Source organism: Phalacrocorax carbo, chromosome 2 (assembly GCF_963921805.1).
Source record: "Phalacrocorax carbo chromosome 2, bPhaCar2.1, whole genome shotgun sequence".
NCBI lineage: Eukaryota > Metazoa > Chordata > Aves > Suliformes > Phalacrocoracidae > Phalacrocorax > Phalacrocorax carbo.
The window spans coordinates 104,048,536-104,062,704 of record NC_087514.1 but is presented as its reverse complement, the minus strand read 5'-3'; the positions used below and the strand labels follow the sequence as shown (position 1 = coordinate 104,062,704).

At 36.7% G+C, this 14,169-nt stretch overlaps 1 protein-coding gene across 2 annotated transcripts in view; it reads right to left on the bottom strand.

The window, feature by feature from the left end:
• Nucleotides 1–14,169, bottom strand: part of ATP9B (ATPase phospholipid transporting 9B (putative)) — a 169,915-nt gene that overhangs the window by 66,310 nt on the left and 89,436 nt on the right. For both annotated transcript variants that reach the window (XM_064443729.1, XM_064443730.1), the window contains exon 11: nt 8,949–9,025. In XM_064443729.1, coding sequence (XP_064299799.1) covers nt 8,949–9,025 — 77 coding nt within the window. The remainder of the gene's footprint in view (nt 1–8,948; nt 9,026–14,169) is intronic.

The following is a 14,169-nucleotide window of genomic DNA, read 5'->3' as shown; positions in this document are numbered from 1 at the left end:
TCCAAATAGAAGAGGTGAACATCAGATGAGTGTGTATTTCAAGAATGCACTGTAGGTCTCTGAAAGATCCTAGTTTCTGACGTTTAAGACATCCCACTTTCATCATCATTATAGATTACTATACTTTGAACATATCCACCACAAAACCTTATCTCTCTATTCCTTCCTATATTGGAAAAAATTGAGAAAATTCAAAAAAATATTAAAAATTATACAAACAAAAAATTACATAGGCTTTCTAATAATTACTAGAGTTATTAAATGAAGACATTTGGCACACCTGACTTTCTAAACAGTTGCAGTCCCAAGTTTTTAGAACTGTAAGTTTCAGGAATGTGTGCATGCATCTTTACTAAGGAAAGCATGTAGAACAACTCCACAATTAAGTTAAAGGTTTCAGATTTCCAATGAAATACATGCAGTAAGAAAAAAATACACATAAAAATCAGTGCCAACTGTGGAACACTACTCTTACTAATGAACACCCACTACACAAAATGTAACCCTAATGCAGGAGAACACACATAACAGTCCCTTTCCACACCAGTATTTTGGTGGAGTACTTCGGCTCACACACAGCCAGCACAGCCTCATGGCCAGTGCAGTTCTAAGCAATCAGATGAGGTTGTAAGTACCATGTGAGAGGCAGTGCCCTTTGCCCCTACCATCTCCACCTCCCAGCAGCTGTATTTTGCCAATGGCATGATTAACTCGGAATGGCAACAAAGCTGTAAGGAGCAACACAAGTGAAAAAGCAAACTCCTGCAACTGATTAGCAGCAGTGGAGGCAGCAGCTGAGAGGAAATAGCCATCAGGGACAGCCTCTTGTAACAGCTCACTGGAATACTCAGCAACTACACAAGGAGTCTCCCTTTTGCATTGTCTTCCGTTGAACGATAACATTTCAAATGGTTTCTATATTTTACCAAAAATAATATGTTTTAGCCTAGTTCGCTATAGGTGAAATACACTGTACTTCTGGTGAATAAGCAACAAGTCACTGCTATTCCATAACTTCATCTATTTTATGAGTTGCTAGGACTGTTTTGAGAGATTAATCTATTTTAGGGACTACTGCAGAAATGGTGTACTCACCACTGACCCTTCCTCAAACACAGCTGTGAAATGATACTGAGCTGCTGAGCCACATTCTAGCACATTCACATTTAAAACATACTAAAAGAGAGCAACTTTTAATGGGACTCTCCAAAATGGGAAGTGATGTACCTCAGAACATCATCAAGTAAAATTCTTGGTGAAAACCACAAAAATGTAGGACTCTAACTTAGACATGGCTTATTGCTAGTCATTCACATTCTGGAACATATAAATTTTTATCGTTCTACATTCTTATAATAGGGAATGAATTTAACATTGTAGGAATTTTGCAGCTATGAATAAATTCTTGGGCTTAACAAAATCAGTGGCAGAGCTTCCCACTAACTCTAAAATATGCAGTAAACCCAGAAATTTACCCAGAGTACAGTGAGAATTCTGTCTCACTACCAAAGAGCCATTCCCTTGCTTGTTTTTTATATTGTAACATAAAAATTATTTTGTTTAGAACTAAATTGCATATTGTTGCACGTACTTTGCCTTGCAGTAGGATTGTAAACAGAAAGTGGCACCAGGTGAAGTACAAATGTTGATTCAACATCCATGTCCCAAGTAGCACAGTACCATAACATAGTATAGACAATCTCTTCAGTTCGGTACTTGAGCAGCAGTTAGGCGGGGTGACTTAGACACCGCATAGTGATGCAGTGCACCATGCTAAATTACATATAGCCAGAAATACTTATCACATGACTTGGTATACCAATTGTATGATATGTTTAAATTGTTGCTTTCAGAACAAATTAGAAGGTAGGGCATAGGTTATTCTGGGACTTTAACTTGTCAATTGATAGCAGGCCACATCATGAAACAACTTATTCTCTAGCCCAGAGATAACGAAGTAGATAAGCAAGTGTCGATCTAATATTATTTTCCAGATGCCAAAGAAAGTACATTAGGATCAAGTTTGCTCTAAGGCAACAGACATCATGTACATGCAAACACAATAGTAGCAGTATTCAAGATAGAACAGTACTATGAAACACTAAATTGTATGAGAAATGAAGTCCAATACCTTAAACTGACCACACTCACTGTTTTTTTGTTTGTGCATTTTTCCCCCCCTTCGATCTCCTGTCTCCCAGTTTCCTATTTGTAGTGTTACCCTTTTATTACTTTTGGAGAGAAAAATGTAAAGAAGAGTATGAAAAAAACATACACTGCTATTTGAGAAGCACTGGTAATGTGGATAAAAATGCCCTACCAAGTCTCTGAAAAGAAGCAATTGCAAAAGTTGTAGAGCATGCTGCAAATAAAATATAGGAGTGTACAAAAAAACCTGGTACAACATACTAGTTTGCATTAAATGAATTCTGTCCACATATGCACTCAAAGAAGTCAATCAAGACTTTCAGTCTTACTGTTTTCTTGTTGTTTTAATACAGTGGTTTAAATCTAGTTTTCTTCCAGTTTTCTATATATGAAAGGAAATTGAAAAACCTCAGTTCCTTCACATGGAACTACACTTTTTCCACACTAGACATCTGAGGCCTGAAATCCCCCCTTCCACACTTCTGCTATTTCAGTTAAGGGAGTTACTGGTAATGATAGTAGGTAGATATTCTTTCTGGCTCAGAGTGAAGGATACAGATACTTTGCTTTTGGTTTGTCAAAACACTGCTGACTCTTTCTGGGCATCAAAGTCCCTACGTTCTAATCCTGGTTTTGGCAGAACAAGAGTGGCTCCTCTGCCATGCAGCCCTTTCTTTCCAAGCTTTTTGGGAAAGATGTCTTTTGTCCTCCTCCTTACATAACACTTCCATCCATCTCACTGAGGCACTCCAGTCTTTGGGAGGGGCTACCCTATTTTTCCATCTTTTGCTACTTTCCTTCCTTTGCTCAGGGATGAGAGCACACGGAGAGAAAAGCACCAATACAACACTGCATGTATTTCCTCATGGCCTGATGCCAACATGGCCTGTACACCAAGAGGAGGACTGTCATACTTCAAGGGAAGCTGGTGGTTAAAGTATTTTCTTGGACAGAAGCTCTGGGTACAGGGGACAAACTAAGTTTGGGGACTACTTACTACCTGCAAGTGACAGCCTTCTCTATTTTATCCTATACAAAGAGGAGTTTTTAGGAGAATTAAGCACAGCAGACCATACTCCAATAAAAAGTGCTATGTAAACCCTTTTCTTCTTGACAAATCCTTGAAATTTGTTATTAAGAGCCACATAACAGTCTTCAAGGTTCTGCTTTTATCCTAGGCCCTACAGGCATACAGCCACAGAAGGCCATTCTTCTCAAATAGATTATGAACGTCAAATTATCAAATTAAAAAAACACATAAGCGAAGTTACTGAGCCCTTGCATAACAGTGTAGCAGCAGGATATAGTCAGTGCATTTCTAAGGTTTTTTAGGTAACAGCAAATTCTTATTTGTGTTATCTGACAGGGGATTTCATGGGGCATTTTCTTCCCTCGGTCTATACCGACAAGCAAGATTCATGATGTGATTCTGCTTCTGTTATGGAGGAGACTGGTGACACAGTACAGAAGAGCTACTAATGTTAACACAGGTACTCATGAACAGAAATGCAAGTTGGGCTCACAGATGTCAGCCTTTGAGGTGGAACATATAAGAACAGCTAACTAATGCAACTACAAGATGTTAGACAACCAAATTTAAAGGATGTTCAAAAAAGTGTGTCAGGGCAGGAGAAGCATAGATTTTGGGTATTGAAAATGCTATGCTGAACGGGTAAACTGGTGACGTGGAATCAATTTCTGGGAATGCAAGAAGTGGATAGAGATTGTCCTTTTTTAGGAAATATTTTTCAGAAGTTATTCTCATAAATAGGGGAGAAGGACAAGCATAGAGAAGCCTTTTAAATGTAGAGAAGTAAATTTGGTCACAAAACACTAGGAAGAGAACTTTTGTGGGAGGAGAGAGAGAAACGTGAAATGATTTTGCCTCCATTTTCTAGAAGTACTTTTTTTGTTACTTCAAGGCTCATCTGTGATGCCATTTTCAAAAAACCAAGGGCAACACACACACACTTAGATCTTAATTTATCTTAAAAAAACAAAAAAGAAAACAACAAACAAACAAACACACACCAAAAAAACCCCAGACAAACAACAGTTACAAAATCAGCAAAGCACCAACCACAAGACATGTAGTATTTAGGTTTCAGACTAGTTGAGAATTAGGGAAAAAACAATATTACTATTTCAATGAACACTGAATGGTTACTATGAAGTCTTACTTCTGATGTTATAACAGCAGATGTAGAATTCCATAACGTAAGGCAAAAACAAAAAACTGTTTTCAATGCTGCTTGTGAGGATTAGCAATATAAAAAACTATTTTTGTACTAATCTGAAGCACACTAGGCAGATTACATGCTGTAGCTCCTTTACAGAGGCTGATTCCTCAGAAGTTATATTTAAGATAATTTCTACTTATTTTAATGCGTTACTGTGTATACCCTGCATGTGTATATATATTGGACAGTCCATGTAATTTTAAAGTTTCAATCTTAGTACACAAAATACATTCCACTGAATTTATTTCCTTCTCCCTCCAAGTATATTGTGTTTTTTTAACTTTACCCTCAACATCTGTTTGCCACTGATGGAAACAGGTCACATTTGTAGAAGGGCTGGGCTAACAGTCTTGCTTTCTATGAAGACCACAACTGCAAAAGCAATTCTAAATTTAGATAACAAAAAAAAAAAAACCACCAAACTCTATTCTGCACTTTAAATAGGTAAGAATGAGAACACTGCAAAATGCCAGACAAAGTAAATAAATAACCTTAGTTTGCTAATTTCCCTCTTGGTTAATTAACACCTATAAATGACCTGTAGCATTGACAAGTCCAACTTCATCCAGAAAGCCAAGGTTTAAGAATATCTATCCAAATAGGATTGATTACTGATTACAGCATTGTGAGGAGCACAATTCAATCAGATTTTTTTTTTTAAAGGCTGGAACTGCATTCCTGACTAAGCTGATGTGACTGCCAATGAGGTAAAATGCAGAGTGTTACTACTCTATAATAATGTTGATGTTACCACTTCTACATTTATCTAAAGCACAGAACATATATCATTTTAGACTGAAATTAAAGCTTGTCAGAAATAATTTTTCTTTATATTGTTTGGAATTAAAAACCTTTTGAATTGATCCATTAAGAAAATTCTCTTCTCTCTAGCTTTGTGTTTTTCAGACCATGTCTGCATCCTTAGGCAATGAAACAATTTTTATAATTGTAATAAAACAACAAAGTGTTGACTTTAAGTTAAGAAAATTGTTGCTTGAATGACTAAATACTTCAGCAAACACAATAAATCCTTCTGAGTTTAACATACAAATAAAACACATGCTTGAACAGGTACATATGTTTCACAATTTTTCATATGTAAGTTTGCTTATTTCAGTTTTAGTCTTCTGCTTGGTGTTTATAGAGCAGGTCTGCATCTCTAAATTTCAATTTTGGTTTAGTCAAAAAGCATCTAGTCCTAAGCAGCAAAACTAAAACCTTGTCATTAGAAAAGCACAGTTTATAGTATAACGTACAGCAATAATGTTATACTCCAGCAAGAAATACAACTGAAGCATCTATCTATTTCCATGAAGAGAGGAATGATAAGAGTCAAGCCCCTGCACTTCTTGCTTATTTCTGGACATAGACATTTCAGTTTGCCAATGTCAATTGAGAATCATAGATCTCAGTGTTTGCTTTCTTCAAAAGCCAGAAGACATGAGCACCACGGAACTATATTCCCAACAAGAGCAAATCAATACATTTTACAAGAAAATCTCTCTAATATAATTTTTGTTTTCAAAGACCAGAGAGAGACAGTCTGCCATTTAAAACCAGTTCCAAATAGCATTTAGAACAATTCTTCTCCAAAGCAGAAGAGGGGGCAACTTACTTCCTCTCAAGTTTGTAGTAATATCACAACTGATCAATTTAATTTCAATTTTGTTTCAGCAACAGTTAGGTGCAGATTTATTTATTTTTTAAAAAAAGTTCGCCTCTTTGATCTCTCAACTGTAAGATATCTTCTATTTTCAAAGACTCTTTTAGACTCCCTTTGCCCTTGTTTTGGCTTCTAATGCTACATACCCTATCCAACATGTAATTATTCTTGTCAAGCTTGAGAAAACACAAGGAGTCCCCCTCCCAAATAGTGGAGGAATGAACTGTCTACTGCTTGTCTACCTGCTGCAAAGCTAACTAGTACAGAATATCACCTACAGGCAGCGTCTTAACTTACAGCAGTATGCAAACCAATGGTAGAAGATACAGACACAGTAAGAGGCTAATTCCACAGAAGAGTAGAGTTAAAACTGCATGTTAAAAAGTGTTGACAACTATTTTTGACACTGAGGTACTGCATTTTATCCCTTACTCATATGTAATAACCTTAAGTGTTTCTCTGTGTTCAATTCCCAAATCCAGCCTTTCTGGTCACATTACTTGTTGGCTACTGCTTTAAACAAGGATGTTCAGTCCATAGAAAAACCCCACACCAATATTACTGTCGAGCAATTGGTACACACAAGACTCATTTACACATTTACAGAATAATCAAAGACAGTTCATGCAGCTGATGTAGAAAACAGGGTCTAGAGAAGGTCCTCACCTGCTCAGTATAAGGTTAATCTTTAAATTTTTGAAATATTCTATAGAACAACTACCAGGGCAGAGACACTCAAAGCAGGTAATTTTACATATACTATATTAAGCCTCATTCCTCACATTTTGTAGGTTCCTAACAGCTAACTATGGTAAAAAGAACTAAGCACCTCCAAGGAACAAATGAATATACATATTTAGAATATTGAATATCTTAATAGGTCAATGGCTCCTTGAAAGACCTTTGGACAAGTAATGAGTTCAGTTATACAAGCATCACCAGTTCTATCAGTGGCAGATAATAAGCTATTTAAAAGCATGATTTCTAATCAGAATAGAATAGACTTATTTCATCTGGAAGGGGCTTGCAACAATGATCTAGTCTAACTGCCTGACCAAGTTGAAGCATGTTTTTAAGGGTATTGTCCAAATGCCTCTTCAATGCTGACCGACCATAGGGCTTCGACCACCTCTCTATGAAGCCTGTTCCAGTGTTTGACCACCCTCTCGGTAAAGAAGTGCTTCCTAATGTCCAGTCTAAACCTCCCCTGAATTGTTCCTAAGCTAATTATTTTAGATAGTGTTCATATACAGATAGTGCAGTATACGCCAGAAAATATTATTAGGATTTGTCTCGGTTAGTTTGGGTATGTGCACGCAAGTGCACATGTACATGTAATATTTTGATTCTTCATGCTTCATGAAAGTTATAAGTTTATTTACGTTCACGCTGTAGATGAAAGAATACAACATTTAATTGTTGGCAGCTGTAACATTAAAGTATTGTGCAAGCAAAGGTGGTACATGTATTGTCGCAATAATAAAAACCGTGCTGCAGCTTGTCAACGTGCTGCTGGATCTCTTTTTTGTAACTTTATCAGCTACTTAATCCTTTGCTGATGAAAATTTGGAGCAACTATTTTAATATTAATAGTCATTTTTAAAAAATCAGGGAAATTTTAAATGCAAATCCTAGTTTTCTGTGTGAAATATTAATGAAAAAAAATTTAACAAACATTTACTAAAAATCTAATAGATGTCCAGAATCTCTTGGATTTGGGTAAAGCGTGTTACATTTATGCATACTCCCCTACCAATTTACTATATTAAATAATTTCATTTGAAACATCTGTGAGAATTATTTATTAGTCAGAAGCTGTTCAGAATTCTTAGAGAAAGATTCTGTTACTAAAGGGCTCATCTTTTTATCAGATGGAACAGAAAATAATTATCCGCCATAAACATTCTGGTTCCATTTTACTCTATTATTTTAAAATGTATGTTCCAAAGATTGAAATAATAAAAGGCCATCTTAATCCACGTAATGGTACATATCACCTGTCTCTGTCAATGAGACATTTAAAAGCATCTCTTTATTAGAAACACAAATCAATACACTCAGGGGACTGCAATAACTGCTTCAAGCAATTTGTATTATCATTTCATTCTTGATGTTCCTACTCAGAGCAACATATTATGAATGGCGTGAAAATGGCAACCTGTCACAATTGATTTTTTCTAAGCCTCTTGCAAGAATTTTTTCCTTTCTTAATACAATTAAGTATCTTCTTACTAAACACAGGTCTAGGTTGTAAGATACAGCGTACAACCGAAGTTCCATTTCTTTATAATTGAGGGCCCTCCCCAACTCACATTAGAAACATTACTATGAAATGAAGAGCTATTTGCTTTGTTTTGAACTGAAAGAACCTTGCACAGAAAGAAGCACTCAAACTTCTGGTATCTTTTCAACAGACAAATCTCTTGACGGTGCTTTCATTGCTTACAAAAATCCCTGGAAGAGCATTCTGGGTACTGACTGGAACCTCAGTTCTATCTTACTCCACTTCCTCTGGGAGCCTGAGTAAGTTTTAGTAGTCTGTTATAAACATTCCTTAAAATACTGTGTAGCTTTGCCCAAATACCTTATAGTAAATCTGAGAGAAGTGAAGTGGGAATTAATATTTAGGTATGAGACAGAAGTATAGAAGCCTGACGATGCGCATTTATACCTCAAATGTTTCCATTAGTACCTGTAACACTCCTAGCTAAAGGAAGAATAATTTTACTTCCAGAATAAGACTGAGGCAGAATTCACTTCTCATACCAAAGTAAAAGTCAGTCCAGCACACACAAAATACATCAGAGTAACAGCTTGTAGATTTTTTGTTTTAGGTACATCTATTTGTAAGTTTTATGAAAACGAAAGTAGGAAATCCCACATTAAGGCTAACTTACCTTATTTTTCGGGTTGGATGTGTTCATTACACTTCGAGTTTCCTTGCCTGTGTAAATGACAACACCAATTACAGTTCCTGAAAAAAAACCAAACAAAAAGTAAAACAGAGGTGTCAAGTAGTTAAGAGAAAATTTGTCTGAATTAAAACTTGCAGTAATTTACAGTCCCTCAAACAAATCAGTTGTATGAAAAAGCCCAAACATTTATGCAACGTACATAGTATTGTGAATGTTGTTTTTCAGAATTGACTATGATGGATCATTATAACTTCTTTAATTAACATCCATAAAAATGACAACATGCTTTCCTTCTTTTTAATGGAAACAATACTTTAACTCGTTAAAAACTTATACTTGAAAATTGTCTCCAACTGTTTTCAGAAGATAACACACAGCATAAGTAACTGCCCTTCGCAAGGAATTCAAAAACGAGTACAATGGTGCTGAACACATCATACACAAATTGCCTGCTAGCTCTGTCATCTGTAACGATGTAAAATCTACTTCACCCAACTAACTACCTTGATAGAATCCCATACAAAAATATTCTCCTGTTCATTAACTTATAAAAATGATTTCCCAGTTCCAATTGTCTTTTAGTTAATTTTTACTGTATGGTATAGGAAAACTTGGCTTCAGCATCACTAAATGCGTTTTTATATTCAATACAAATTTAGGTTTTTATTAATATGCCACTATCACCCTTTCTAGCACAAAACAAACCCCTTATTTCTATTACTTTTTCAAGTGACCTGAAACAGCTTTATGGCAGTACAACCAATAATGTAATATTTTTTGTTGTCTTTACATAACTTGTCAGAAACATCCTGCTTAGAAAATTTTAAAAACTGTAGAAGTATTACACATTTGTCTGTCATCAAATAACTTGTCTTTGGTGATCAGGATCGCATGCAAGATCTACCACTACTCTTGCAGCATTAACAGGTTGTAAAAAAATTGAAGGAACACACAAAGGAAAAAAGATAACAGTTAAAGATGTTGGCATTAAAGAAAGGAAGTTTCATTTACTCAGAAATGAGAATGCAAGAACTTTGAATCTGTATACAAAACATCAGTGATTATACATTACATCATCTGGACAATTAAAAATTAGTTTTTCTATTATTTTCCTCTCCATACTAAAGCTTTTTCTTAAGGCTTCCCTTGACATAACATTTTCCCCAAAGCTAGTTTGCCTCCTCTGACAGTTCCACATGCAAAACTGTACATTAGAATAGAGGTAACGTGCCCCCAGCACACCTCCTGATTTTTGTAAAAGAATAGTCACTGATTCATAATTTCTGAACTCTTTCTACTGGTCTCCAACCAATGCCTTACAATATCCCTTTGCAGCACTTTATTTTGGAGTGATCCTCTGAGCTGACCTCTTTGCAATGGTCAGAACACACTGGACAATATTCTGTAGGGAATCCCTGCCTTTGTAGCACCTTAGTTCAGTACAAGTTGGGGAGGACTTTTCCATTCCAGTGGACCTTTCCACTAAGTTTCTTCTGGCTAGGCTGCTCAGGAAAACGAGCTGTCCTACATGTCTTGTCTTTTGCTCCTTGAAAAGTTGTTTTCAAAGGTGAACGTTGGATAAAACCCACTTTGACTACTGAATTTTGATCATAATTTTTGCTAAATCTGACTGAACTGTTGCTTTTACTGAGGCGCTGATCTTTGATTTTAAACTTTTGCGGCTGTTAGTTACTAGCACAATATCATTGGTAAATCTAGGGTCCCTTAGACCTGAATTACAACAGTTTAAGGAACTCCAAGCCTAATTTTAGTGTTGTCCAACAGTGGTTGCCCCAGGGACAGTTCTGGTGTTCTGGAGGGTTTTTTTTTACCTACTGTTCTCTCTCATTACCCTCAGCAAATCTAAGCTTAATACCAGTTGTGAAGCAAGACGTATACTTGCACTAAACTCTGTGTTGGCCCACAGTAGAAAGAACAGAATCCAATTTGGGGTTCCTCGAAGCATAGCTGTACTACATGCCTGGACTTATTAAAAGCAATGACTCAAGTATTTTTATGTATGGGGCTCAATGCAAACTGGCTCTCATGTAAACTGGGCAACCACTGATTCATAAGGGCAGAGTGGTTAACAAAGGAGACAGAAGTTACAGGAGATACCACTAAAATAAACATGAGGGCCTGGAAAAGAGGTAAGAGGTCTTGTGCAGAATTAGCACACACATAGTCAGGCATACTCTGAATCCTGTATGTGATCATATTCATTTTTGGTATGTCCCAAGCACTATGTGAACCATGTAAAAACAAGAGAGTGCTCAAATTAATAAAAACTGTGTGTAGGACTTGGCACAAAATAGTGTTTTTTATAGCTATGCAGTTATACAAATTGTTCAGATTTTATCTGAAGTGACTTTGCAAGACTGACACCTGCCAAAATCTCCTCTTAATAAATACCTCATCAGGTCTCTCAGAAAACTGCATTACATTGTTTAGAGGTCAAACAACACTGATCATTACAAAAAATTGTAAGCAAAAAAAGTGAAAGTCCATACCGTAGTGGACCTTCTGAGGCTGTTTAAAATTTAACTGCTGACTTTCCTCTCTCCCTTTCCAAAAGGGAATCTACAAAGCTTCCAATAAACACAAACACCACAGTCAGTGATTTCATGAACACAAATGACCTAAAAAATAAGTAATTTAATTGAAGATAACCTAAAAGGTTTTCAAAACACTTAGTGGTTTACATTATTTGGTTATATTTAAAGATGTTTCTTCAGTGACAGCAGTTTTTCAAGTTTTCACTAACCAAAACTTCCTTTCCTTCAGGCACTACTATTAATTCCAAGCAATAACATAAAGAACGGCACATAGGCTCCATACCTTGCTGCTACCTTTTTGAAACTCACTGGGATGTTGCCTGCAAGTGGAAAAAATCAGAATATTTTTTCCTATCTCACTTAAAGAATAAGAAAAGGATGGCTGCATGCTTTGGACTTGAGAGAGGGGCTTTTGATTTCCACCCCTGCCAGATGCTTCCAGTGTGATCCTGCTAAATTAGTCTTTCTATTTTCTGAGGTTAGGATAAACATCATACACACAGTCACCAGATCTCTGTCAGGGCTTTACAGCAAGGGGCAGAAAGCACTTCAGAGCTGGCAGCAGTAGGAATCTCCATTTAGATATCTGAACTATCAATTCTGAGACTAGAATACCTGGGTATATAATATTATTAGGTGTCACAAAATGGTATTTTTCCCCCCATTTAGCTTACTGTTATTCTAAAGGGTAAGGAGATGTACTGAAACCAAAGAAAGTAAACACCTTCCAAATGTACAAACTTGAGAAATCTCACTCTCCTGAACTTTATTTGTTGATCTAAAGAATAAACTATTCCACAGCCTTTTTATTTGTTTGACACTACATGATTTTGTTGAATGGTTCTCAAAATCCAAAAAGAAAATAGTCTTAAATTATAGCAAATGTTCTTGTCACTTGTACTGGTCTAGCAATAGGCTTCCGCCCCGTAGAATCCATTATTGTAGTATCCTGATATTTTCATGAACTTTGGTACGTTGAACATGTAGTTGGTAAGAATCCTTAAAACCTTTATACACTTACACTTACTGTTACTGATCTGCAAGGTGATTGATTTGTGGGCTCTCCCCTCTAGAACTGTCAGGACGTTAGCAACCAGAGCTCAAGTTTTCTGAGGTATTCCCCATATAATTCCCCAAACACTTCTCCTAGCCTGTCCTTGACCCTCTGTATCACCTTGACAAATAGCAATGGCATGCATATTGGCGACAGTGGGCTCTCCTAGCTGTTGCAATGTGTTTTATGTAATATGTCAAAGGGAATATCAAGAAATTCAGCATATTCTTAATCACTGGAAGGAAGAAAATTGGAAGGAGAATGCCCTCACCCAACAACTGTCGTATATGTCCTACGCAAAACCTTTTTTAAAATTAAATAAGGCTTTGTATCTGCAGCTCAGCTACATATTCCTTTTCCATGCATCAGTGATGTAGCTCCCTGTCTCCATCATAAGTCAGTAGGAGGTCAGGATAATAGCGCAGGTTGACCCAGAATGCTTTCTGACAACCTCCAAGGGGTTGGCAAGGGCATAACATAGTCCCAAGTGCAATGGGTCGCATAGGTTTTTGGCTTAGTAACAGATGATGTCCATGCTGCTTAAAAAGCACTGGAGGAAGCAGCCTTCCAAGCTAGGGTGACTGCCATACTGAAAAGTGTTAAGGCAAATGAAGAGATGTACAAGCAATGTTGCAGGACAGAACTCTATCCCCTACCATCTGGGCCCAGGCTACAAACACACTTTATTGAATCAAAGTGGGAAAGTAATAGAAGACTAGGCTTGCACATAGACATGATATGCTTTTGGGTGAAAAATACCTGCATGTAACAGAACTGTGAGCCTAGACAGTTAAGGAGATTGAAGTAAGGTACAAGTGTGGTTGAGGTGAGGTAGCTATCTACAGCATAGAAAAACAGTACAGACTTTCACATGCTACAGGCTGTTTATTCTTCTGTTTTCATGGAATCTGAGTGGAGCTTGTCTGCAGAGGTTGTGTGCAAGTGTAATCTTCCACTAAATTTTTCAGATATAATCCAGGACTGTGACAGGCCATGGTAGGGGAGGGGATGCAGAGATGCCCGCAAACTTGTGCAGGCAGAGTCCACCTCTGACATCCTGCCATAGCGGGCTTTAAGCAAAGCACTTTAAATGTGTTTCTAATGCAGTCAGACAGTGACGAGGGTTTTTATTAGCAAGATTTTCAATTGTCACAAATCTTGGAAATTCCATTATCAAGTCTAATTTAAAAAAAAACCAAACCTATAAAAATTCACATTTAATTAGCTTAGCATCAAGTATCCTAACTTAGCTATGTACATTCAACTTGGAAGTAAGATGAAAACGATTGACTGGATACGTCAGTTATCAACCAAATCTAGAATATCTTAACAATCTGTTGTTTTGCCTTATGGTCTTCTTCAAAACTATGTGCATAGGGCACCTATAAGACCTTATAAATTCCTTATTAGATAAGCAGACCGAAGGCAATAATTTCCCACTCTTTGTTAAAAGCCTAACGTGTGAAATGTTAAAATTACCTCCACAGAGGTGCTGAGCAATTCTTAAGATGTGGATTTATGCTGCCATATGGAACAAGCAAATAGCCAATAGAAATCTTATATGCTTGATGACTGCAGTACTTACATGAGAGGC